Here is a 27,070-nt window from a genome sequence, read left to right as displayed (position 1 = left end):
CCATGTAAACAGGGCAGTGATCAGCCAACGATCAAATAGTCATTTGTTGGCAGCATTGTTTTCAGCAGCGCATTTTGCCATGTGAATGGGGGATCTATTGACGACAGTGATCAACGTGAATGGGGGCCGAATGATCCTATGAAACAGAGTCTGATTGGCTTTTGTAAAGGTGAAAGGTAAACGAGCACCAATCTCAATGATCGGAGCTTGTTAAATGCCGACAGACGACCCATGTAATCGGGCCTTAACACGGCAGTGAAATATTCTGCTCATCTGAGAAGGTTGTAGTTATCACATGCACAACACTAGTAAGAGCATGTAGACAAGGGTTAGCGTCAGTTTCGCTAGAGCAGGTAATGCAGTGTATCATTGTCAGTATTGCAAAATGGGAAAGACACAGAACAAAATACACCACGGATATCTGAGGTGGTGGATCACATAGGAACGTTATTAATAGCATAATGGTTACAATGTAACTGTATTAATAAAGTTCCTGTGTGAGCCACCGTGTTAGTTATCAGTATCACCGTTTCATCTGCATGCTTTCCCCATTATTGCATACATTATAAAATGTATTTTAGAAAAAAAGTTTAATTTTTTTTACAACAATTAGGCCTTATTCACATGGAAGATTTTTTCGTTTAGAGTTCTGACCAAGTTTTTAACTTGGGTTAAATTTGGACCTATTGAAATCAATGAGGCTTGTCAGACATGTGACTTTTTTCAGGGACCCATAATCCGTGTAAAAAAAATGCAGTATGTCCTATTCCAGTCCTATTCATGGATGAGTGTATAGACTGTTCCAAAACTGCTGATGGGCTTGATATGGAAGCTAAGCTTTAGAGAATGAGGCCGCTATTATATTATCAATAGAGATGAGTGAACATACTCGTTTAGAGCCATTCCGCAATCGAGCAGCGCTTTTTTCGAGTAACTGACTACTCGGGCAAAAAGATTCGGGGGGCGCCGGGGGTGAGCTGGGGGTTGCAGAGGGGAGTGGGGGGGGGGGTGAGAAAGAGAGAGCTCCCCCCTGTTCCCCACTGCTACCCCCCGCTCCACCACGCCGCCCCTCGAATCTTTTCGTCAAGTAGTCAGTTACTCAAAAAAAGCGGTGCTCGGGTGCGAAATTGCCCTAAACGAGTACGTTCACTCATCTCTATTTATCAACTGTTAGGGAGTTAGATCACTATATTAGGACTTGCAAGTAAGTTTAGGACATTGAGCAACGACTGATTTAGTGCCTACTAATGACTTTGTGGGCAGCATTAACTGTGACTACATCCCTGTAAACACACAACATTGTTTTTGGTCCAAAAATAGATTGCGCAAGAACACTTTTATCCGGTTCATCTCGAGACTTTGCTATTTCTGGCAAGTTTTTTTTTTTTCTTAAGAAAACAACTTTAACATCTCAGTTCTCGTCGTTCATGAAATTGAACAAAATATATTCGAAATGATCCTATTTTCAGTAACCTAGAAATAAAAGCAGCGATGACATCAATGATTTTCCATCTTAGCCCCGGCATTGTTCAAGTCAAATATGTTTCCATTTGATTCAGCAATATGCAGTCGTTTGCTCACAGAAGGTAAGAGGTAACTTGACTCCTTATCAATCATATCAATGTGTATTCTTCGAGCACTAATGGACTGCAGATGGCTTTTTGTCTCCTTGATAATTGCAAGAGAGCACATTACCCTATAAGTTTAAATGCCAGAGAGTCTCTTTAGAGAGATTTGCACTTTTCCAGACCAGCCTTGGAGCATTGGTGGTTTCTCATTACATCTCTCCTTCTGCCTGAAGTCTACGAGCTACATGTCTAAGCAGACTAATTATAGAGCCATATGTCACTTTTATAGTTCCTTCTTTTTGAAAGGAAATGATATCTCTAATACGGGTTTTATGACCATATGTCAAGATCGGAATATGATCTATTGTTGTGTGTCATCCGTGTTTAATACCTTTACACATCATCAGACTTCAGTAATGTACTTTGAAGGATGATTGGTAATTGCCCTCATTAGCGCCAATACATGACTACTACAAATATTATTTTATTAACAATCTTACTTGTAGGCCTCCTCTTTGACAATACTGAACATGCAAGTGATTTGGTGCTATTATAATGCCACATGGTGCCAAGTATGAAGTGCTTAAGAGTTCTCATACGCTGGGGAACTGGCAGCAAGAGAAAGCAAATAGGATGCTCGACTGCATAGTAAGAGGTAAAACCAGTAGAAAGAGGGAGATTGTGATCATGCACTAGTGAGATCAGATTTGGAATACTGTATTCCGGAGACCTCATCAACAGAAAGACATTGATATAATAGAACAGGTCCAACAATGGCCTACAAAAATAGTGTAATATCTGAAGTAGAGATGAGGGAGCACCCAAATGCTCGGGTCTTCGTTATTCGAGTCAAGCTTTTTGTAAAATTCGAGAGCCCTATTCGAGTAACGAACCCCATTGACTTTAATGGGAGACTCGAGCATTTTTGTATGTGACCCACCGGATGCCGAGCTTTTTTTTTTCCTCCCTCTCTCTCTCTCTCTCTCTCCAAACTAGCGTTGGCGTGTGCAGCGGGGAGGGGTCGAATCTGACACATCAGCGGCGGGGTGGGGCCAAAACTGGGGCGGGGTCGAACACGGCATGATGCTCGCTCGAGTAGCGAGCACCATTGAGTATGCTAATACACCAAACAAGCATCGAGCTCGGCAGAGTACTCTTAAGCATAAAATTTATCAAGTAAAACTAAAAGTATACCTAACTTTTTAGATGACTTTTCAGAATAAGCTGCTATGTGGATGTAGATGAGAAATAAGACTATTTCTGGACATTATATGCCTTGTATCCCGTATATTTCCACACTCAATCCTCTCAGGACTAGTTGGAGGAGGCTAGCTGCTGTGCTGGGTTCTATATATTGTACATAGAGCACAGTTCTGATCATTAAATGTCTAGAATACACATGGACAAAGTCACATCCTTTTGGAAGGCCAAAAATGGGACCTGGAAGTGGCAGAATGGAAGGATGGCAGAGAAGAACAACTGCAGGTAATATATTCTCTCTCCAATCGGTCCTGTACAGAATTTTGTACTGAAACTGGAGGGTCACTTTAACTGTATTTCTTGCATGATGAATACGAGGGGGTGCTGACACATATTGATCCTTACCCAGAAACACTTGATCTGGGAAGCTATCAATTGCAGGGTGTACTTCTCTATTTGTCTATATTTAATGATGCAAGAATCAACTCCCTATGATTTTAACTTATCTTTTTTTTTCCGATCCAAAGTGAACATGGCGGCACCTCCAAAGACATTCAGTGTGGAAGAGCATAGGGCCATAGCAAAGTTCCTGTTTGTCCAAGGGAAAGGTGCAAAGCAGATCCATGATGAAATGTCACAAACCTTGGGTGACAGCGGCCCTTCATATGCAACAGTTAAACGTTGGGTTGTAAATTTTAAAACTGGCCATTTCGGTGTTGAAGTGAGAAACCCAGTGGAAGGCCGGTCTCCGTCTCCTTGCCTGCAAATGTGAAAGCCATCCATGACATGACCATGGAGGACTGCTGAATATCAGCCAAAAGTATTGCTACATATCTGGGGATCACATGGGAGAGTTGGTGGCATTATACACAACAACTTGGGAAGGAGAAAGCTTATAGCCAAGTGGATCCCGAAACTTTTGACAACCGAACAGAAAAGGAGACGTGTGGAGACATCGGTGGTTGTTTTGGAGCATGACCGTAATTGACTTTTCTGTGATCTCTGACGCTTATTACATCCGTATTCCATTCTTATGCTAAATACTGGAACATTCTGTGATATTCATAATTATTGTATATTGATGTGGCTCCTATGAAATTCAGTCTGCCATTGAATCTAATGTTCACTAGCGCAATACTTCATTTCTGTGTTTGGAGGCCGGCGACCAGGCAGTCCTCACAGTAGGATGTGTTCACACAATTACAGGACAGACACTATATTGATTTTTGTCATGCTCCATGTAAGCCGTCATCATATTCTGTGGGTTATGTAGCCAGTGACGCTGCTCCTTCCTGGTTTATTGCAGTCGTATAGTTTATTGCTGTCTTTGTTTGTGTGGATGAAAGTCACTCTTAATATTAATTATTTAAAGCTCAGTCTACAGACAGGGGTCTCTTATCATAAAAAAGGTCATACAACATTACATGTAAAGTGTGCTGCATAGAAAAACCATTTCTCATATATCCAATTAGTTATACAGGCTGCGCCACGGAAAAATATTGAGGCATATTCATTTTTACATTTTCAGCATGCTCAGAGTGTAGATCACATGCTCTGGTTCTTCATCAATGCCAGGAGCATCTCTTGAGCATGTTTTCTAGCTGTTCATCATTACTGGAGCACACTCAGATTGTGCTGGCTGTGCTCCATCCAAAGTAGGGTTGAAAGCAGAGCGTCAGGATGGCGGCACCCAGTACAAAACTCTTGTACAGTTTATCCTGGATAGACAGTTGTGCAGCATAGAAATGGCTGCAGAGCCTCCGAGGATGAACCTGCCAAATAAGTATAACGCCAGTTCACGGTGTGATGATTATTTATGGTGTTATCTGGCTGGTCTGCATTAAGAAGGCTAAAATGGAGTGGGGTGAAGGACGTTCTCCCATTACAGCACACCTCAAACATAAGGCCTGACCGCTAAGCAGCAACCTAACAGGCATTCCCCTCACCCAACTTGTAGCTGTGGTCCGGCGGCACAAAAGAGTCTGTGACAGCCGACCTCACCTGCCGGCATCCTGCTCACAGTGTAGATGCCAAGAGGAAAGGTCAGCCATCACAAACTTAGCAGCAGCTGCCGCCAGGCCGGGACTGCAGGCTGGCGAGTGGCATACCTAAAGGGATGCTGCCCAGCTAGAGGCCAATAGGGGAGTCACTATTACTACTGGCACTACTATGGGGGTTCCTATTATTACTGGGTTCACTGTGAAGGTCAGTATTATTCCTTTGGTTACTATTATTACTGAGGGCACTATGGGCTACACTATTTTAGAGAAGTTTACAAATAGTTTGTGCCAAAAAGAAGAAAAAAAATCAGACGAGCCTCTCAACGTTTTCTTTTTTCCTGGCAAGTGGTATTACAAGAAAGTATTGGCAAAAAGTGGCGCTAATAAAACCTAATGAGAGTTGGTATAAATGAAGAGGCATTTGACTCAAATTTTTGGAGCACGCTTGTTTTGGTGCATTTTTGGCGCACATTCAACTACATGAATAGGCTTTTTTTTCTTGATTTTGGCCCCATTTTCTGTTTTTTATCATTACTTTGACTATTGACTAATAATTTTATATTAGTAGATGATGCAGAATAACATTTTTGGAGCAAAAAATATTTTCAAATGCAAACTGGCCCAATTTTGACGCATTTAGTGGTGTTATGTGGAGCATTTTATGGCACAAAGTAAACTAGTTAGACTGTTGGCTATTTTTTTTTAATATTAGTTTATAGAGCAGAATTTAGTTTCTGGTGTAAAACATATTTCGGAATACAAATTGGCATATTTTTAGGTGCACGCAGCACTGCTACACAAAAATTGATGCATTTTTGGCGCAACTTTCTTATTTTTGGCTTGGTGTAAAATGCACTAAATTTACAAGTCTGTTTGCCACTTTTGTAAATTTGGCGCAATTTCATACTCTCAAGTTCTAAAAAGAATTCTCACAATATATGCCAATATTCATAAATAAGGCCCAATGTTTTTTTGCATCCAGTACAGCTGGAGCTCTTGGCCAGCTGACAACCAGTCTTGTATAATGAGTGTATATTGACAAATGATAGCTTTGTTACTGAAATTTCGGAAATTGGAAATTCAAGCTGGACATGTGAATGGGGCAATCTCTGTAGCGGGTGCACGGATTTCTGCAAGCCCCATTCAGATGAATGAAACAGTCACACAGATTGCTGCTGATTTATAATGTGGAGTCTGTTGCAATTTATAGTACCATATATAATGGAAAAGGTTTTAAAGACTCCATTCGCATGCAGCGGAAAAATCTTCTAATCTGCAATATGTGAGTTCTTTTGCGGTTGTTACAAGCCTTTCTAGTTTCGGCCATTGAAGATACCAATCATGCAGAATGTGTTTGCATCTCTGTTGCCTGGGAAACAATGAGGAGGAGCCGGATCGCCAGTCAGGTGACCTGATGACCCATGTGACCGGTATCTGATTGGCCAGTGATGTCATAAAACACATTCCCCCCCCCCCCCCCCGCACATTGGGCGGGGTTACTCCTATTTAACCTAGTCCACAGCTATACCTACCAGAGCTGCCAGTTACACCTGAGACAGGTGTTTGGGTCTCCTGTTATAGGCAGTTAGAAAGGCTGGGACTTGTTAATGGATCTCTGTAGTTAGGATGTGCTATATTCACTTACTGCTAGCCAATGCTAGTGAGAATAATAATAATCTTGTTTTTATATAGTGCCAACATATCCCGCAGTGCTTACATAGCAGGGGAAATAAAACCCAAAAATTGCACTGCAGGAAGTTACTACAAGGATGAATGGGAGAAATGTGCTGATGGGCTGCTGGAGCACATTGATAAATGGTGACAAGCTATTGAAGGTCATTAGCTCCCTTCATGTTATGGGAGCCTCATTGATAAACAGACCACTGACTTGTGAATGTAGGCAGTGATTTAGCAGGTGATCGATAACATAAGGGCTTTACTTTCCTTCATAACTGGAGGGTGGTTATTATAAATCTGCCAGACAGGGATCTAAGCCTAGCAAGCCATCTACATGCAAAAAAAAGTTTTTCAAAAATGGGCAGGCAAAAACAAACATGAAAAAAAGCAACAAAAATCTCTGGTCCTGAAAGGGTTTCAAAAATTTGACTAAGACTAATTTCCCACAGTCGAGTACAATATTGGGCCGTGAAATATCCCGCTTGGAAACGTGCAATTTCCCTGATGGATGCAAGGTGTTTTTGTGTCAAAAATGCCTCACATGACTTCAGGGAAGTAGCGATCGTTAAGTGTTTCCCATTGTCTTTAATGGGAAGCACTGAGTCGCACTCACGTGCACCTCGCACGCTGTGCAATATTTTTGCCAGCCCCATTGAAAATAACGGGCGAGGCATTCTGAAAGAACGCCCAACTATAGGACATGCTGCCATTTTTTTCCTGCACTGCGATGTGGTAAAAAAAATTGCTTATGTGTACGACCCCATTTAAAAGAACGAGATTCTCAGTTTTCTCAGCTGTGTGAAAGTGTCCTTTATATAATAGGTCATTTTCTGATGACACATTCCCTTTAACCCTTTCCAATCCAATTTGTATCCTGGATTTCCTAGGGGTTGAGTGGGTGACTGCATATTAGCTTGCCAGGAACAAGTTGCTCCTCCACACATTATTGTCTGGCTGACTACATATCCTCAGGGCTTAAGGCCATTGCGCCTGCCCTACGGCGATTGTGCCGGTGGCGATTGTGCCTGCCTTATGGCGATCGTGCCTATGGCGACCGTGTCTGCTTTGCAGACCTTCAGGTATTTTTGGCTTTTTCAGTGAATGTTTGTTTTTTTCTTTTTCCTCACCTCTGTGATTTTATGGATTTCCTAGGGGGCTTACTCTTTTTCCGCTGTTATACAACGGCGCTATCTGCTGGCTAAAGCCAGTACTGCATAAGGTGACATGTTGGATAGGCTCCGACAGCAGATAGGCTGGCAATATATTCAGAGTTGTCAGCAGCACAATCTCTAAACCAAAGATAGGTCAGACAGGGATCCTGCAATCGCCCTCTTCTGGTCTGGATCCAACACCGACCACCAATCAATATCCAATAAAGAAATGGGAGGAATAAACCTCTTTTTTAACTGCATCAACTGCTGCCTTCATCATTTCTTTATTGGATATTGATAGGCTGGCAATACACAGTAAGAGAACCCCGATGGATGTCTTCCAACATCGGAGCTGTACAGCCTTAAATCATAATGTCTTCAGAGGTCAGACAGTGGATTGGAAGGGGTTAATGATTAGAGATGAGCGAGTAGTGCCTTAGCCGAGTATCTCCCCGCTCGTCTCTAAAGATTCGGGGGGCTGAGAGCGGGGAGGAACGGAGGGGAGATCTCTCTCTCTTCCTCTCTCCACCCCCCCCCCCCACTACCCCCTGCTCCCCGCCGCAACTCACCTGTCACCCGCGCCGGCCCCCGAATCTTTAGAGATGAGCGGGCAGATACTCGGCTAAGGCACTACTCGCTCGAGTAACGTGCCTTAGCGAGTATACTTGCTCATCTCTAATGATGATCCTTCAGTGAGATTCATGGAACAGTAGAGAAAAAAAATTACTTCCCTCTTAGGGCATCTCTACACAGGAACCTTTATATGCCAAAATGTTTAAACTGCAAAAACTGCATTAAATTTTTTTTTGTTTTTTTTAATCAAATATTTTGTTGCTGAAATGTTGTAGATTCGCTGCAGATTTCACCCTTTGCTTTTGCACACCAGAATATCCACACTAAAATCTGCATGTTTAAATTTGGATTTTGATGCAGAATTAAGCCATTTGTAAATCTGTGTCAAAATGCACAAATTAGACATATTGGATTTAAACCTTTCCAATCCGCTGTGTGACGTCTACCAACATTCTGATTGAAGCCAGTACAGTTCCGATGACGGAAGACGTCCGTCAGGGTATTCTTACTGTATATTACTGGCCGCTCTGTTGTCAGGGCCTCTCTGGCATGTCACATATCACAGTACTGGCTCTATCCAGCAGATGGCGCCATTGTATAATGGCAGAAAGAGAAAGCCCCCTAGGAAAACCCTGAAGCCAAAATTGGATTTCAAAGGGTGAAGTGCAGATTTATCTCCAAGGTGGAATATTCCAGTATGTGTGACAGCATCCCAAAGGGTAAATTAACATGCTGTGAAATTGCCACGGATTTTCAATGTGCAGTCTGCACTAAAAATCCACAGCAATTTTTTTTTTGTGCTTAAATAAAATTTATTAAACACAGTCAATGTATAAACAAAGGTCAAGTTACAAAAGTCATTAATTTGTGCATAATATAAAATACCAACATGTAGTTGCATAGTGCTATACATATGGATGAGGCTCTAAAAACCCATCTACATGTAGTGAAAATAAGCTTCTAATCTGCAGCATGTCAATCTTGTTGCAGATTTGACTTATATTTTCATGGCAGAATACTTGTTTGGCTGACAACTTTCTCGCCCAACATCCCCCTATACATGTAAAGGGAGTATGAGCTGCTGAGGTTCTTTTGTTGAAATATCATGGTTTAATTTTCTTGCGCTGTTTCTTTAAGAGGAGGTGGGGACAGAGGAAGAGAGCTGAGCGGGAAGAGAAAACAGGAAGTTAGCGCTGAGCAGAGTGTGGTAGAAGGCAGCGGTGCAAGGAAGTCTCTCCTTGTTCATGCAGCATTGGTGACTCCCATGAATTTGAGCTATTTCCAAAACCATTGGGCAGCGGTTTCCAATAGGGGCTAACTTCAAAACTTGGCCCTCGCCTTCAGCGGCATAGCCAGAACCAGGCTACGAATCCCTTGTAGAGCAGCTGCTGGTGTGTGTTGATAAAGGGAATATGACCACCCTAGCAGAGCTCAGCTTATCCGTACTTACTATAGAGCAGGCGTGTAACTATAGAGGGTGCAGGGGATGCGGTTTCACCTGGGCCCAGGAGCCTTAGGGGCCCCATAAGGCCTCTCTTCTCCATATAGGGAGCCCAGTACTATGAATAAAGCATTATAGTTGGGGGCCCTGTTACAGGTTAGGTATGGGTACGGGTACAGATAGAAGGGGGGCCTCCAGCTCACGTTTTGCATCAGGGCCCCTGAGCCTTTAGTTATGCCCCTGCTATAGAGACTAGTCAGCCCAGTGTTGTTAGGGCAACTACTGACCCGGATGACCGCGATGATGCCGAACTCTCTGTCTACGGCCCAGTTGTTTACATATTCAGGCACAGCTGACCGTGCATGTGTTTTGGAAGTACTGAAGGGAGAAAGCCTGAGAACATGCATGGGGTGCGGAATGTTTGAGGATTATAAGCTAATTTAGGGTGGTTTCACATCTGCATTGGATCCTTCGGTTGGAGGTTTCGTTGCAGATCCGGTTTAAACTACTGGAAGGAAAAGAGCTGTTTCTGTCTGCAACCTCGCAGCCGAGAAGAAACCAAACGGGCCCCATTATAGTCAATGGGATCCATTCAGTATTGTTTAGTTCCAACCAGAGATGGATCTGTTCGGCCGCGGGGAGTCCCCTTTCCTGCTCACCGAATGGAGCAGAAAAGCGGAACCCCCACCGCAGATGGAAAACCACCCTTAGATGCAGAATTCAAACCAAATTCTAAAAAAAAAATCAAAAATCAAATCAAATCATGGTATTTGTATAGCGCCAACTTATTCCGCAGCGCTTTCAGGTAATTATTATTTATTACCCCCCACCAAGCTGGGTTCTCATTTTACCGACCTCGGAAGGATGGAAGGCTGAGTCAACCTTGAGCCGGCTACCTGACGCATGTGGGGATTGAACTTGCAACCTTCAGGTCGTAGGCGAGAGCTTACACTCTGCACCACACGAGGCTCAAATTCTATATTGAGAATGTGTAAATGGGCCCTTAAAAATTAAGCGTGGTTTCACACACAGCATTTTTCTGAAAAGTCCACTTTCCCCAGTCGTCTCCACGACAGCACCAATTGAGATTGCCTCCTCCTGATAGGACAGGAACACACTGAGAGGTTAAAAGCTCCCCCCTTCCCCACTTTCCTCAGTGTCTTCCTGTCCTGCCAGGAGGCAGGATCTCTGAGAGGGGCTGGTGGAGAAGCCAGCCAGGATTACTTACAGGCGGATCGGAGGGCAGTGGGTCAGCCTGTCCTCCCTTCCCAGCCAGACGACTCCCGGGACGCCACATGGGGTGGTAACCCCCGGGCCAGATTCCTCCCGCGGCGGCCCATGGGGGGTACAAAGCGGGAGCCTCAGTCCCCCTCGTCCTCCCTGCAAAAGTTACAGCGCGGCGCTCCAGGAAGCCCTTTGACGGCGGGGGGCGGAGCGGCGCATCACGTCTCCAGCGCGATGACATCATCGCGTCTGCATCAGGAGCGGAGGGGGCGGGGCTTAGCGCAGGAGCGCGAAAATTTAAAAAAACATAGGAACCTGAGAGAAGCCAGAACAGCCAGCACTACAGGTCGCAGGGTGTCTGCAGCACCGGTACAGAAATGAGTGCTCCAGCCCCAGAGACAGCTGAAACCTCAGCGGCCGGGGATAAAAAAGACATCCCCCCCAAGAACAAAACTCAGAAAATGCGTAGAGTGCGGGACGAGACTGCCAGCTACGTACCAGAGGCCTCTATGCAAGGCATGCGTAGCTAGGCTAGTCAAAGAGGAATCGGGGGGATTCATGGAGGACGTTAGGAAGCTGGTGAAGGAGGAGGTTTGATCAGCCCCAACGTCACAGCCGGCACCGCCAGCAAAATGCCAGAAAAAGGCGTATGTTCCCGACGAGCCTTCCGACTCCGAGAGTTCTATCGGATCGGAGCAAGAGGAACAGGCGGCCGAGGAGTCCTCAGACGAGGAGGACTACAAAAGATACTTATTCCATCAGGACGATTTAACGGAATTGATTAAGTCAGTCAGGGCTACACTAAAAATGGAAGAGCCCAGAGAGCCACGTACTTTTCAAGACGAGATATTCAGGGGACTAGGGGAGAGGCGCAAGCATACCTTCCCTGTCCACAAGAATATCACCAAAATAATCCAGAAAGAGTGGAGGAAACCAGACGCAGGCTCCTTCTCCGCTAGAGGGGTAAAAAGAAGGTACCCATTCGAGGAGGAAGTCTGCGCAAGCTGGGAGGAAGTACCTAGGGTAGACGTCCCAGTGGCCAAAGTAGCCAGGAGGACGACCCTGCCCTTTGAGGACGCCGCACAGTTAAAAGATCCCATGAATCGCAAGGCGGAAGGCCTTCTAAAAAAAATCATGGGAGGCAGCGGCAAACATACTTAGGCCAGGGATCGCAATCACTTGTGTGGCGCGGACTCTGGGGGTATGGCTAGAGCAGCTGGAGCTACACCTAACAAATAAAACGCCGAGGGAACAGATCCTAAATTCCCTTCCGATCCTGCGTATGACAACAAATTTCCTAGCGGATGCCGCGGCCGAAGCTGTCAAACTCTCGGCGAAAGCTACAGCCCGCTCTAACTCAGCCAGAAGAGTGTTATGGCTGAAATCGTGGTCAGGCGACCTAGCCTCAAAAAATAAGCTATGTGCCCTCCCGTTCTACGGCCAGTTTTTGTTCGGGCCGGACTTAGACAAGATTCTAGAGAAGGCGGCCGACAAAAAGAAGGGATTCCCGGAAGAAAAGCTACAGAGAGGGAAGACCTTCTTCCGGACCCCTGTGCAACAGCCCGAGGCCTACCGAGGCAAGGGCAAGACAGGCCGCTGGAGTTACCCCAAGGGGGGCAGAGGAAGGAACATCCTCTTTAACCCCCACCAGGGGGAGCCAAAGCAGAGACCCTGATGCCATCCCCGTAGGGGCAAGGCTGGGGAGCTTTGTGGATCAATGGGCCGTGATTTGCAAAGGCCCATGGATCCCAAAGATCTTACAGCAGGGATACCGGATAGAGCTGGTGTCCCTCCCCAGAAGAAAATTCATTATCACGGGGGGACCTGCAACAACTAAACGCAATATCCCCCGTACCGCAAGACGAGGAAACCCAGGGCCATTATTCCAGGCTCTTCCTAGTAAGAAAACCCTGCGGGAAGCAGCGGATGATAGTAAACCTAAAGCCTCTGAACACCTGCATCAGATACAGGAAATTCAAGATGGAGTCCATCGCCTCAACGATAAAGTTGATTCCCAAAGGAGCCTACATGGCATCCATCGATTTAAAGGATGCTTATTTCCACGTACCGATCCACGAGGGGTCCCGGAAATACCTAAGGTTCGCAGTGGATATGGGCAAGGGAATAGAGCACCATCAGTTCAGATGCCTGCCCTTCGGGATCTCCTCAGCACCCAGAATCTTCACCAAAATTATGGCAGAGGTAGCCGCCTACCTGAGGAAGAAGTCGGTCCTAATAGTACCCTACCTGGACGATATTTTAATAATAGCAGAGTCCAGAGAACTCCTAACGGAACACCTGGGGATAGTGCTAGAACTTCTCCAATCCTTAGGATGGATCATAAACTGGGAAAAATCCAGCCTAGATCCCGACAAGCAGAAGACGTTTCTGGGAATAAAGTTCAACTCAGAATCCCAATGCTCCTGCCTAGCCGAGGAAAAAATACAAAAAATCCGACGGTTAGTCAAGACCTTCCTACGGAGACGATTATGCACAATTCAGGAAGCCATGTCTCTCCTGGGAAGCTTGACGTCATGCATTCCAGGAGTGGTATGGGCCCAGGCTCACACCAGAGCTCTGCAAGCCTCAGTCCTATCCACGTGGGACAAGAGGCAGTCCTCTCTAGGGACAAGAATGTACATCCCAAGCATGGTGAAAACATCCCTGCGTTGGTGGACATCCCCAGAGAACCTGCGGAGAGGGGTTCATTGGCTACAAAACCCAGCCACTCACATCACAACGGATGCAAGCCCCTGGGGATGGGAAGCGCATGTGGGGAACCAGTTCTTTCAGAGCCCCTGGCTTCAAAGGACGAAAGAACAGTCCTCAAATTACAGGGAACTACAGGCCGTATGGCAGGTCCTACAGCAGTTAGGGAACTCGCTACGGAACCGGCATATAAAGATACTGTCAGACAATATCACCGCGGTCGCCCATATACGACACCAAGGGGGCACAAGATCTCCCGCCCTGCAAAACATCACACAGAAAATCATTCACTGGGCAGAGTGCCGGATCCTTTCGATCACGGCAACCCACTTGAAGGGGACGCTAAACCAAAAAGCGGACTTTCTGAGCAGGAGGCAAATAGACCCAGGAGAATGGTCTCTCTCCCTGGAGGCGTTCAGAATCCTGACCAGCCGGTGGGGGACCCCACAATTGGAGCTGTTCGCAACCAGGGAAAATGCCAAAGTAAACAACTTCTTCTCCCTCCGTCCGGGAGATCGTCCGACAGCAGTAGACGCCCTAGGCCAAGACTGGGGAGAGGGGCTGGCGTACGCCTTTCCCCCTATACCATTGATCCCCAGAGTCTTACAACATTTCAGAACCCAGGTATGCACACTAATCCTGGTGACCCCCTTCTGGCCCAAGAGAAGCTGGTTCGGTCTTGTAGCAACATTGAGCGTCCAGGACCCAGTCACCTTCCCTACCTGGACAGATCTTCTATCGCAGGGGCCACTGAACCATCCGAGCCTAGACAAGCTCCACTTAACAGCATGGCTCTTGAGGAATCCTCACTAAAAGAGAAGGGATTCTCAGAGAGAGTAGTAGAAACGTTAATGTCCAGCAGAAAAAAGACGACCCACCTTATCTACCAGAAAGTTTGGAGAAGGTTTTCCTCATGGAGACAGGGAAGGGATCGCGGGGATTCTATCCCGGACAGCCCTCTAATCTTAGAGTTCTTGCAGGAGGGCCTAGAGATGGGCCTCTCTTTAAGCACCCTGAAGGTCCAGGTCGCAGCCCTTAGTGCCATATGTGACACAAAGTTCGCAGACAACAGATGGGTCAACAGATTCCTAGCAGCAGCAACTAGATTACGGCCTAGGCCCATGAATCTTTTTCCAGACTGGAACCTTAATTGGGCTCTAAGGGCCATGACAACGGTACCATTCGAGCCGATCGAAGCACTACCGATAAAAATGCTTACTATCAAGACCATTTTCCTAGTAGCCATCACCTCCGCAAGACGGGTTAGCGAGCTGCAGGCCTTGTCCATTCGCCACCCGTTCCTAAAAAGCTCGGACACCAAATTAGTATTTAAAAGGGACCCGGTGTTTATGCCAAAAGTGGTATCACATTTTCATAGGTCCTAAGACATAATAATCCCCTCATTTTTTAGTAAACCTAAAAACGAGGAAGAAAAAAACCCTAAGCTGCCTGGACGTTAGGAGAGCAGTCCTAGGCTACATAGATGCGACAAGCCACTGGAGACGGGACGACAACCTGTTCGTCCAGTTCAGTGGCCCAAATAAAGGGAACAAAGCAGCGAAAAGCTCCATAGCCAGGTGGATCCGCCTATCCATCATAGAGTCCTATAAGGCCCTCGGGAAGGAAATCCCCTTAGCTCTTTAAGCCCATTCTACAAGGGCAGTAGCATCCTCATGGGCCGAACATAGCTCAGCTTCGGTCGAGCAGATATGCAAAGCCACAGTCTGGAAGAAACCCCACACATTCGTTAAACACTATAGGGTAAAAGTGCAGCAGGACGAGGACATGGCCTTTGGCCGCAAAGTCCTCTCGGCAGCAATCCCACCCTAGGGAAACTTTAGTTGGTACGTCTCAATTGGTGCTGTCGTGGAGACGACTGGGGAAAAAAATAGATTATACCTACCCGATAATGGGGTTTCCAGTAGTCTCCACGACAGCACCCGTACCTTCCCCCCCTAAATTGATAGAAAAGAAACTATAGAATATAATATAAAAAATAAATAAATATATAATATAATTTTATAATTTAAAAAAAACACAAAAAAAAAACAATCCCGGTTAAGGGAAGAAATTTAAGTTGAGCTCCTACCCCGGCAATTCGTTAGAATCCACTGAGGAAAGTGGGGAAGGGGGGGGGGAGCTTTTAACCTCTCAGTGTGTTCCTGTCCTATCAGGAGGAGGCGATCTCAATTGGTGCTGTCGTGGAGACTACTGGAAACCCGATTATCGGGTAGGTATAATCTATCTTTTTTTCTAGCAGTTTTTTCAGCCAAATCCAGAAGTGAATTTAAAAAAGTGGGATGGCTTCTTCCTGTTGGATCCACTTCTAACTCTAGTTAAAAACTGCCCTTAATACTACAGTGGGGTATTTCCAAAGAGCGCTGTGTGTGAGACCAGCTATCATGCTGCGGTCATACGGACGCAGGTAATACCTTGTACTGCCAGTTCTTTCCAGCGGTCTTTATTTTGCTGAATGATTTCAACCAAGTTCTTTTTGAAATGTTGTAAGTCTACAGTCGCCAAAGAGTAATCCATTATGGAGCTGCCGTCTGTCTGTGGTGTCCGTACGCTGGGCTTCCTCTGTATGTCAGTGCCGCGTCCGAAATCAGAATTATTCAGGCTATAAAAGAAAGAAGTGTGATGTATCTCAGGCAGTGACAAAGACATTTCTGACAAATGATATATTATTACTAACATCCCCAAGGACGACTACATGCAGGTACTTTACAATTGTCTGGAAATACTATTCATTAATCTATTTTAGAGATTTATTGTAAATTCTTCACTTAAAAGAAAAAAACAAAAAACGCATTTTGGGAGTTCAGGTTTTACACCAGCAGGTTGAAGGGAGCGGAACGCTGCTGACCACTGCTCTACAGTTTGGTTCATGCACATACTGTTTATTGTTGTGTGCTAAACATGTATTTTATTTTTTGGTGTTTTTTTTTTTTTAACTAAAGTTACTCTCAATCGAAAAAAATCCTGAAATATTGTAGTTTTTAAACCGCCCACTGAACTCCTACAAGAAATCCACCTGTTCTGACCTCGGCTTGTCCTTTGACTGTCTGCCTACAGTACTATGTTACACAAGAATTCCAATTGTCTGGACCTCAGCCCTGTTCCTCAACTACACCTCTGTTTACACCCTGCGTTACCATGTTACAGTAAATTTTACCAAATTGTGTCAACTGCCTCTTAATCCAGACTATTCCTGGGTTAGCAATCTGGGGTTCCCCGTAGCGAAGATCAAATCCCGACTGGTGGGGTTAAAGGGTGAAAATCCGTAATTCCCCAGGTGCAACCCTCAGATTTGCATTTCCCTACGTGCAATCCTCAGTCCAAAATTAAATCGGTTTAGAAGCACAGAGAATCCACATCAGTTGCAAATGGATCTGGTTAAATTGGAGGCTTCAGCAGAAAAGTGGTAAATGGGATTTAACACTGATAGATGTAAGGTTACGGACATGGGCAGGGAACATACATGTCACCATTACACACTTAATTGGAAACCAATGGGTAACACTGACATGGAAAAGGACCTGGGGATTTAATTAACTATAAACTTTACTGGAGCAAGCAGTGCCAGGCAGCTGCTGCCAAGGCAAATAGGATAATGGGGTGCATCAAAAGAGGTCATGGGGCGCATGGTGAGAACATTGTTCTTCCTCTTTACATGTCACTGGTTAGATCACACATGGAATATTGTGTATAGTTTTGGGCAACTAAAGTAATAAACTGAATGGGCGGACTAAAATACCCAGAGAGGCTATTAAAATTAGGATTATTTAGTTTAGAAAAAAGACGGCTGAGGGGCGACCTACTTACTATGTATAAATATATCAGTGGTCAATACAGAGATCTCCCATGATCTGTACATACCCAGGACTGTGACTATAACAATGGGGCACCCTCTACATCTAGAGGAAAGAAGGTTTCTACACCGACATAGAAAAGGGTTGCTGTAAGAGCAGTGAGACTCTGGAACTCTCTGCCTGAGGACGTGGTGATGGCAAATTCGAAAAGAGTTTAAGGGGGCCGGATGCCTTTTTTGAGTGTAACTATACTGCATGTCATATCACTGGTTACTTCAGAAGGGTCGGTGATCCAGGGATTATTCTGATTATTCTGGAATTTTTTCTTAAAATTAGAAAAATTGATTTCTACCTCATGGGATTTATTCCCTTCCTCTGGATCACATTGTAGAATATATAGGCTGAACTGGATGAATATAGATATATATATATATATATTTTTTTCTTTTCAGCCTTACGTCCTATGTTACTATATCTTTTATTGCATTAATAAGTTCAGTGTATAAAAGAACTTTCGGTTATACTGCCAGTAAGTTTTGGTCATCAATAGCAATTCTCAGAGCACATGCACTGCACACAGTTGCCACTTGGTGGCAGCATTGTACAAGAATGGAATAGGAAGGAAAAATAAGATTACAACTACTGGCTAAGACAGTACCAAACCCTCCAACTTTTCAGCCAGAAATGTAAAGTGAACTGACAAACCTGGATTTATTGTAGACAGAATGATCAGCTTTTGTAGCTTCCTCTATAAGAGGCATAACAATTTTCTCTGTAGAATCAGTTAGAAGTGTGAATGTTGGCTCCACTATGAAGTCGATAAAGCCTACAGATCAAAGAACACACTTATAATCATCCATACATAACAGAGAATAATAATAAGTTGCATTTTTAAATGTGGCCTGAATACAACAGTGTGGGGTTTCCAGGGTCTAGTCTCATCCACAGAAAATGGGTACACAATTATCATCATCTTTATTATCACCACCAAAGGAATATTAATAGGCATGTTGCTATGTATTGTTATAGCACAGTTCAATCAAAATAAAACGATCCATTGTACATTTCATTAAATGGGTTTACTACTATATACTAATGCAAAAACAGTAATGAGTTAGGAGAAAGATGTTACTACACCCGAAATATCTATCACAACAAAAGCAACTTACTTGACAGTGGAACAAGACTGGAGTATAGCCAGCGTTCTCTATGAGGAGGAGCCAGAATAAATGTATGAAAACACACACTGATTGGCTGGCTGGGACACACACCTCCCAGCCAACCAATCCATCCACACACCAGCAGAGAACTGCTCAAGTCGGCTTTCAATGCTGCAATGACACTGAGCATGCACCGGCCTGTGGATCACGTGGGCCAGGGCTGATTCCCTGATGGCACCCCAAACCCGATCTAAAGAGGCTGGCAAGCCGTGACTCTTAACTTGAATGGCTATTGATTACAATAATCAGTAATTATGTATATAATGTTTGCTTGGTTTTATGGTGATTTGTTATAGTTTGATTTTTTTGGAAATATCTCGTGTCCATCTACTGTACCTCATTTCACATACTGGTCATACATCTGATTATGTTTGGATAGTAATGAGCTCCCCATATATAATCTACTTATAAATGTATGCCAATTACTAAAAAAGGAGTAATTACTGCTTTTTCCAGTTCCCCAGATACAGTGTAGAGCTCTTATGTAGTTGCCTAGAAGTTGTGAAATGTAATGTTTTCCTCTTATTATATTTCTCTTGTTCCTTTCTGCTACACGGTTACTTTGTAATAAATACATTTGTAGCTGTTTTGCAATCAGTTTGGATGAGACGGAACCCCCCCCCCCGGTGCTTGGTACCGCCCAGATTACCCTGTATATTCCTGTCCAGCACTTGGAGTAGCCCCTCTCTGCTACACTGGTGAGTGGGTGGTGCGGCATCGTTCTCCCTCTACCCTCACCCCTGGCTGGTGAGTGCGGGCCAGAGTGTCCTCTACAGTACAAAATAAGTGTGAGTTCCCCACTACTGGCCCACATATATAAATACCTTAGCATGTCATGTCATCATTCAACCACATGATGGCAGTATTTCAGTTACTAACTGACAAAGGACATGCTAAGGCATATATATTAGAGTTTTGTGGGTTATAATAAAGAAGCAGACAAAAACAAGTTGATTACCTATTTGTGACTGTGCTACCAGTGTTGACTTCCGGTCGCAGAGGGGTGAGAAAGGAAGCCCTAATTCCGCCTCTTTGTCCCCCTGTAATAATAAATTGTTACTGTTAATACTAAGTTTAAGCATTACAACCATTTTTTAATTGTTACAATGCATTTAAGATAAAAAATGAAAGAACTTTAGAAAATGTTTTTATTACAGAATTCCTGCCATTAGGTGTATACAGCTCCTGTCTAATATATACACATCTTACCCTGATGTGGTGCAGTTTACCAAAACATCTCTGCCCTGCATTATGTAACTAGTGTTAAGCGGTTATTAGAATATTCCAAAAATATTTGTGAATTGGGAAGGGCCAATTTCAATTAAGGTCAATGGGAGTAAAAATTGCGTGTTAAAAATACGCAACCCCACCTCCCAGCCTTTTCCCCACCTCTCTAATTGATTTTAACCTTCAAATCCACAATGCATCCATAATTGAATTGAGGATGCATTGCGGATCGTCTGCACCCATTGACTTCTATTTTAGCCCACCCGCACAGAATCTGCACTGAAATGGAGCATGCTATGGATTTTCTTTTCGCAGTCGGACGTCTGCAATTCAAATCTACAGTTGCGGATGCCAATGCTTTCCTATGGGCACTTTGACTTGCGGATCTCCTGCGCAGGAGATATGTGCGGATTCCGCAATTCAAATCTGCCTGTGGACATTAGCCCTTAGGGAGCCCATAAGGCGTCTCTTCTACATACAAGGATCCCAGTACTATGAATAAAGCATTATATTTGGGGGCCCCATTACAGATTTTGCATTGGGGCCCAGAATCATCATCGTACGCCTCTGTCTGTGAATGCAGATTTTACTAGCTCTCATCTGCATGCTTCGAAAAAAACTGCAATGTAAATTGAGCTGGAATGTGGGTTTCAAATATGCAGCGTCAATATAAAATGCGGATTTTTGTTGCAGTTTTCACCCTTTGCAGTGCATAGGGTGACATCCATAGCAAATCCAGATCTTGCAAATTTGTTGCAAACTTTTCGCTGGGGAAAATACATCTTGTGTAGACGTACCCTCAGGCGTTCTTGCAGCCAAGGGCCCTAGATCTGAGTTTTCAACATTAGTATCGGCGCTTGTACCGATGGGCGTGATTCCGTGATAATCACGGGCGCGTAACGGGAGGAAATGAAAGCATTGCTTTCAATGTTTTCTTTTTCTATAGCGGTATTCACGGGTGTTAATAGTACACCCGAAAAAACATAGGACTTGCCCTATCTTTTTCGGAATAGCGTGCAGTTTGAAAGGTTACAAAAAAGAAAAAAATTTCCACCTGGGTCAAGCGAAACTACACTCCGTAGGATTGAGCACAGTTGCACATACGGGTGTGTGAAGAAGTCCTTACCTCGTTCCTGCTCAACTACACTCTGTAGCAGCGAGCAGAGTTGCGCCTATGTCCCTGTAAAGAAGCCCTCAGTGTGATTGGTGAGGTCAGAGCCCCCGGGTTTCCCACTGATCAACAGATTCATTAATTGAACCAATTATTGCAGTAAAAAACTGATGCTGGATATAAGATAGAGAATGGAATATTGAACTAGCACCTGTCTAAAAAACTCCTCCATCAGTAAGTCCGTCCAACGCTGATGCATATCCCATGTTTTTGCAGGATGACTGATATCAGCAGCATGAAGAATCAAGGACATGGCTTTCGCTTTGTCTATTCTGTGAAATAGAGAAAACAATTCAATTATGTCCATGGCATTGAATGGAGGAGCCATTCAGTGTGTTTCTCATCAAGGCCGGTCTATTGCCGATTCATCTATTAATCACTCTATAGAAAAACCCATTATACACCATAATACATGACTGAGATGTTCACATTCACATGGTTAGTTATAACATAGGAGTCATAATACTAAAGACTTACAGTTTCAGCTTGCTTGCTGATAATACTCTGGGTTGCATAGAAAAATACATTGAATGATCATTAGGAATAGCTGGCATGTGACATTTTGGGCGCGTCTTCATCTGCTCTTACATAATGTGCTGGCCTCTCTTCTGCGCAGCAGCAGTCAACATTTGGCAGTCATGGGTAAACATGGTGACTTGAGTGACTTTGACCGGGGGCCGATTGTTGGTGCCCAGAAATGTGCTGCCAGTATTTCTGAAACAGTCCCACTTGCTGCCTGTTCTAGAACCATGGTATCAAAAGTGTACCTAGACTGGTTGAACCATGGACAGACATCTGCCCAAATCACCCAGCGTTAGGCCACATGTAGGTCATCCTAGAGGTGAGCGTCTGGTGGCAAGTCTGGTATCTCAACAATGACATGCCAAAGTGAACCAACTGACCCAGCAATACAACAACAGGGAAGTTAGACAAATTTCCACAATGACCATGCGGTGTACCTTGTGTTGACTGGGGTTCAATAGCCAAAGACTGGCAAAAGTGCCCCTGATTAGTCAGCGTCATTGCCAACAATTCATCACATGGGTCCAGTAAAGATAGACCTTGGACACATGGCAGTTCTCTGAAGTGACAATCCCGTTTTCTGCTGAATCATACAGATGGCCGGGTTTGATCCGGTCTAAACAGAAGAAAGCCATATCCCACAGATGCACTGTTAGGTTTAACAGGCTGGTGGTGGCAGTGTCATGGTCTGGAGAGTATTTTCCTAGCATTACCTAGGATTGTTGGTCATCATACGACAATCCTTAAAAGGTGAACACTGCAAGGACCTGTTAGCTGACCATCCGCATCCATATCTTCAGGGAGTCTTTCCCGACCAGACATGACAACATTTCAACATGACAACACTGCATGCCATTAATCTCAGATCACTAGGAAGTGGTTGGAGGAACATGACAATGAATTCTCCACACTGTCTTGGCCCCTAAACTCTCTGGATTGTTACCCCATTGAACATGTTTACTATATGCTGTAAAGGGGTGCCAGATCCAGCAGTCACATGTGTAGAGACATCATCTCTAGAGGCCAGAGGTGGGGGGGTGGGAGGGATGCAGATGGTGAGTATCCATTTTTATTTTCTCTGGTACCGATTCACAGCGTCAAATCTACAAGTAAATCTGCACCAAAATGATGCAAATTTGCTAATCTGCAAATTAATTGCAGATTTGCTGTGGAAAATCTGGATGGGTTTTCTACAGCAAATCCTCCCCATGTGAACATACCCCGATGCCTCATTCACACGACTAAGTGGGATTTTAGTCAGTGAAAAACGAACCAATTTTTTTCATCAGTTTTTGCGTTTAACGTACAAATGTCATCCAAGTGAAATATGTTTTCAATGGAAGGTGGCCCAATAATATTTTTAAAACTCCTAATGAAGTCAGTGGTGCATGGAAAACAACAGAACACATGCATATGCCACGTAAGTGCATTGTGGGTTTTTTTTTTTTTGGACTTGAATGGGCACTTCTGGTCAGAGAATTGCATTGGAATAGGATATGCCATGAATTTTTATATGGTCCATTGGTCTGTGAAGAAATGTGCACATATGACTACACACACTTACCTTAATAGGTTCAAGTTCTGTCCGAATCCTGTCAGTTTCAAACTCCGAGAGAACTTGGAGGTTAATATGGTCTATGTGAATAAGCGCTAACACAGAAACCCTATGTTGTCACTGTGCAATACCTCTGTAAGGCATCAGATATACCTCTGTAATATGGCATGTACTACAGCACGCTACAACTACATACTTCTGTATGGTAGTGGAGGCATCCAAAGCTAAGGCAAACGAAAGCAGCGCCACATGTGTAGGGAATCTTGGTAATTAGAGTGAGTGAAGGCAACAATAAGCTCATCAGATGGGGTTTGTAGCACAGCACTCCAAAAAGCCAACCGGCCACCTCCTCCGGAGTAGAAGGAAACAAATCCATCTGGAGTCGGAGAAAAGGAAGAACAGCAATGACTGGTAATTGGAAGCCGAGCCAGAATACCATACACAGACAGCTGTTTCGGGGCTTTTGCCCCTCATCAGTAAACAGTAGGTTTCTGGCTTGGCTAGTGAGAGGCCTATAGACGTGGGTCTTCCATCTTCCCTAATTGCAGATTTTTTTAAAAATGCAGCAAATCTTGATTCTGCTACTTATTCTGCCTTTAATTTTTCGGTACCGTGTGGACGAGATTGGCTTTGATTTTCTCCAGCCTCAGCATTTATACCCCTTGTAAACGTAACCTTACATTGTTTAAAGGTTTTGTACTGTAGAGGGTAATGGAATGCCAACTACATAAAACATCAGACAGGTGACATCATATAATTCTTTACCCTTCGGGCTGTTGTAACGTGTTCCTCATGGTCTTTATCTGTTGGAAGTGACCAGACATATCCGTAGATAGAACCATCTCGATCACCAGCGTTCTCAAGTCTCTGTAAAAGAGTGCAATGCAGACCATTAGAATCTATTAGAGGTTCGGATGGTATGGCTGCAGACAAATAATTATAATGCATTCATGTTTATGTGATTACATATGAGTTTTATATACAGTTTTACTAGTTTGGTATATTTGGGGATATTTATGTGTGTCTATGTCCATTAATGCATAATAATATTCATAATTAAAATGTTATTATGGGATTAAGATAATGTCAATATACATTAATTAAAATGAACCATGAAAAAAGTTTATAAAACAAAGTTAGCAACTGCAGTGTTTTACATTTAAGACCAAACCGGCTGAAGTGAACTTTTCAACCCACCAAATGATATGCGCATATCTGCTCTCACCATTATTGTAACACTCTGTACTATAAATCTGTAATATTATTTAACGCCTAAAAGAGGGCGGATAGTCTTGTTCTTGTGGGAACAGCCCTATTCTTGCAATCTGATGTGTTACTTAATGTAGTAATAACTTTGGGATGCATTTACTTAGCCAAGTGATTTAGAGATAGTTTTTTACGTGACATATTGTACTTTATGCCAGTATCGTATTTTCCGGCGTTTAAGACGACCTTTTAACCCTGAAAAATCTCTGCAGTCGGGGTTCGTCTTATACACCGGGTATACAGATAATGAGGCGCTGTCCCAAAAAAAAAAATCAATACTCCCCTCCCGCGGCGCTTCTGCAGGCTGTCGCTTACTCGTGATGAATGAGCTTTTGAAAAGTTCTTTTTTGGCACGTTTGTGGAACTTTTGCAAAAATGTTGGTTCTGTCCGAATTAGTTTGAACCAAGTTAGAAGTTCACCAAAACCTCTAAAACTGTTGTATGACACTGTCTAAGATGTATAAAAGCCTCTGAGAGTGTTGCACAGGGCTTTTATGGCTCTAAGCATTGTTATACACCAGTATTGAGCACTAGTGTTGAGCGAAACGAACCAGTAGAACCCTGTTTTGGCTACAACTCTGCTAAAAGCTCTTCAGGTTTGTGCTGAATTGAACTTTTAGCAAAGTTCGCTGAAACAGAGTTCTCCTGGTTCGGCTCTCTCAACATTGCTCACAAGTTTAGTAGCAATTGTTCACATTTTCAAGAAAATGTCCTAAGTATGCTTTATTAAACACCAATTCCATTCTGGATTGACATAGCGGGGCCTATATATTAGAAACTCCCCCCAAATTACCCTATTTTAAGAACTACACCCCAAAGTGTTCAAAATGGCATTTAGTAAGTTTAATAACTCTCTAGGTGTTTCATAAGAATGAAAGCAAAGTGCAGGAGAAAGTTTAAAATTAAACTTTTTGTACACGTGTTAATAGAGAAACAAAACTCAATATTTATTACCCTGGTAGTGCAGTTTTTAGAAACAACCCATAGGTGGCCCCATTCTGAAACTTGATGCAGACACATACCTCAAAAATGTTGAAGCACCTTATAGATTTTGGGTCTCCCTTTTTATTTGTAGGTTTTTCAGGCATCATCTTAGGCCTTGAGATGCCAAAACAAAAGAAACACCCCCACAAAAATTCATCACTTTGAAAATTACCTCCATCCAAGAATTTATCTGGGTACGTAGTGAGCATTTTGAGACCAAAAATATTTTAGAATTTATTAGAATTGGATTGCGAAAATTAAACATTTACTTTTTTCCAATAATATGCAGTTTTTCTTTTAGATTTAACATATCATTTTTACAAAGGGGTAATAGTAGAAAAAAATATTCAACTATACCCACAGTACCGCATATGTGGTCATAATAGCAACTTAGTGAGGCTCCTCTGGTTTCTGTGCCCAATGCCGCATGCCACAGTACTTCTGGAAGCAAGGCTCTTAAATAGTGGAATGTTGGTACTAAAGTTATCCATGTAGAGGTGTTGCTCCTGCTTCAGAGGGTGCATCAAATGCCAAACTATTTTTCCAGTAACTCCTAGGAAGGAGGGGGGGCATTCTCGGGTTTTAATTTTGGAGTACTTTCTACCCACCCTAAATCTGTGAGTATATTCTAATGTACTCTTCCACAATTATACATTTTAATTCCACACAGCCATTTACTAGGCAGCTATTGGTGAAATTTACCCCTTATGATGTATCAGAGATGTGTTTATGGAAATTGTTGGGGTGTATGATTGGGCAAACTTAGCACTTTAGTGATCAAGCACTATCATGCTTTAAAATAGGGGGTCATATGTTGGGTCACCTCAAAGTGGGCATTGTGTATTATCATTATTTCCCACATGGTCATATCCAGGATATGGAAAGATGGTAAATTGAGGTTCTATACAAAATACATACACTCCATATAGTAACATCGTTTGTTAGGCTGAAGGGAGACAATGTCCATCTAGTTCAGCCTGTTTCCACCCCACCCCCCCTTGTTGATCCACAGGAAGAAAACAAAAACCCATTGAGGCAGGAGCCAATTTACTATTTTCTATTTTCTAGCTTTTTCTATAGCCCTATATGCAGCAAAACATCATAATCTATGCTGTATCCATAAAGGTCCACCTGTGGGGTCTAGCAAATAATAATGTGAGGTTTTAGGTGAAAAACAGGTGGTCTAAGCCACCATTTTGCAGCACTGCATTGCAAAAACCATTATGTTTTAAATTTTCCATCAGTGCAGCCATATAAGGGCTTCTTTTTTTGTGGGATGAGCTATCTCAAATCTCAGTTGTTGCAGGAGACGTCAGCTGTAATATACAAATGGCACCCACTGTTGATTTCATGAGCTCTGATGACAGATGCCATATATAGGATGCATGTCGCCCAAGGTGATTGCCGAAGGGCGTAAAAAAAAAATTAAACCCCATTTACCTGAAATCCTTTTCATTCAAGTGAATAATGGTCCTAAATGAATGAAATTGTTTTATATGGACTTAACACTAAATAATTAATTATTGAAACCTCCCAAAATTAATTTACACAGAAATTTTTTTTCCGGCAAATGTGATATTTTACCTCCAGTCATCTTTGGACAAATTTACCAAAATATTCATGTCTTCTTCTTGCATAATACGATAGGCAGAACTTACATGATGATTTTCTAGAACAGAACGGTCATTGTACAGTATTGCAGCATCAGACCTGAACAGGAAAAACAAAACCGAAGCAATATTGTCAAATTGTACATGGACTAATTTTTCT

The 27,070-nt window shown here is 43.4% G+C and overlaps 1 protein-coding gene across 1 annotated transcript in view; it reads right to left on the bottom strand.

Moving 5' to 3' along the window:
- The window catches only part of PDE1A (phosphodiesterase 1A), a 169,457-nt gene that overhangs the window by 2,728 nt on the left and 139,659 nt on the right, over positions 1-27,070 (bottom strand). The window contains exons 8-13 of the mRNA XM_066575752.1: positions 26,885-27,010; positions 23,816-23,917; positions 21,125-21,245; positions 19,534-19,615; positions 18,061-18,181; positions 15,976-16,163 (exon numbers count right to left, since the gene is read on the bottom strand). Of these exons, the coding sequence (XP_066431849.1) occupies positions 15,976-16,163; positions 18,061-18,181; positions 19,534-19,615; positions 21,125-21,245; positions 23,816-23,917; positions 26,885-27,010 (740 nt within the window). The remainder of the gene's footprint in view (positions 1-15,975; positions 16,164-18,060; positions 18,182-19,533; positions 19,616-21,124; positions 21,246-23,815; positions 23,918-26,884; positions 27,011-27,070) is intronic.

This window comes from Eleutherodactylus coqui, chromosome 8 (assembly GCF_035609145.1).
Source record: "Eleutherodactylus coqui strain aEleCoq1 chromosome 8, aEleCoq1.hap1, whole genome shotgun sequence".
NCBI lineage: Eukaryota > Metazoa > Chordata > Amphibia > Anura > Eleutherodactylidae > Eleutherodactylus > Eleutherodactylus coqui.
The sequence above is the reverse complement of the archived record's forward strand: the minus strand, read 5'-3'. Positions and strand labels throughout refer to the sequence as shown.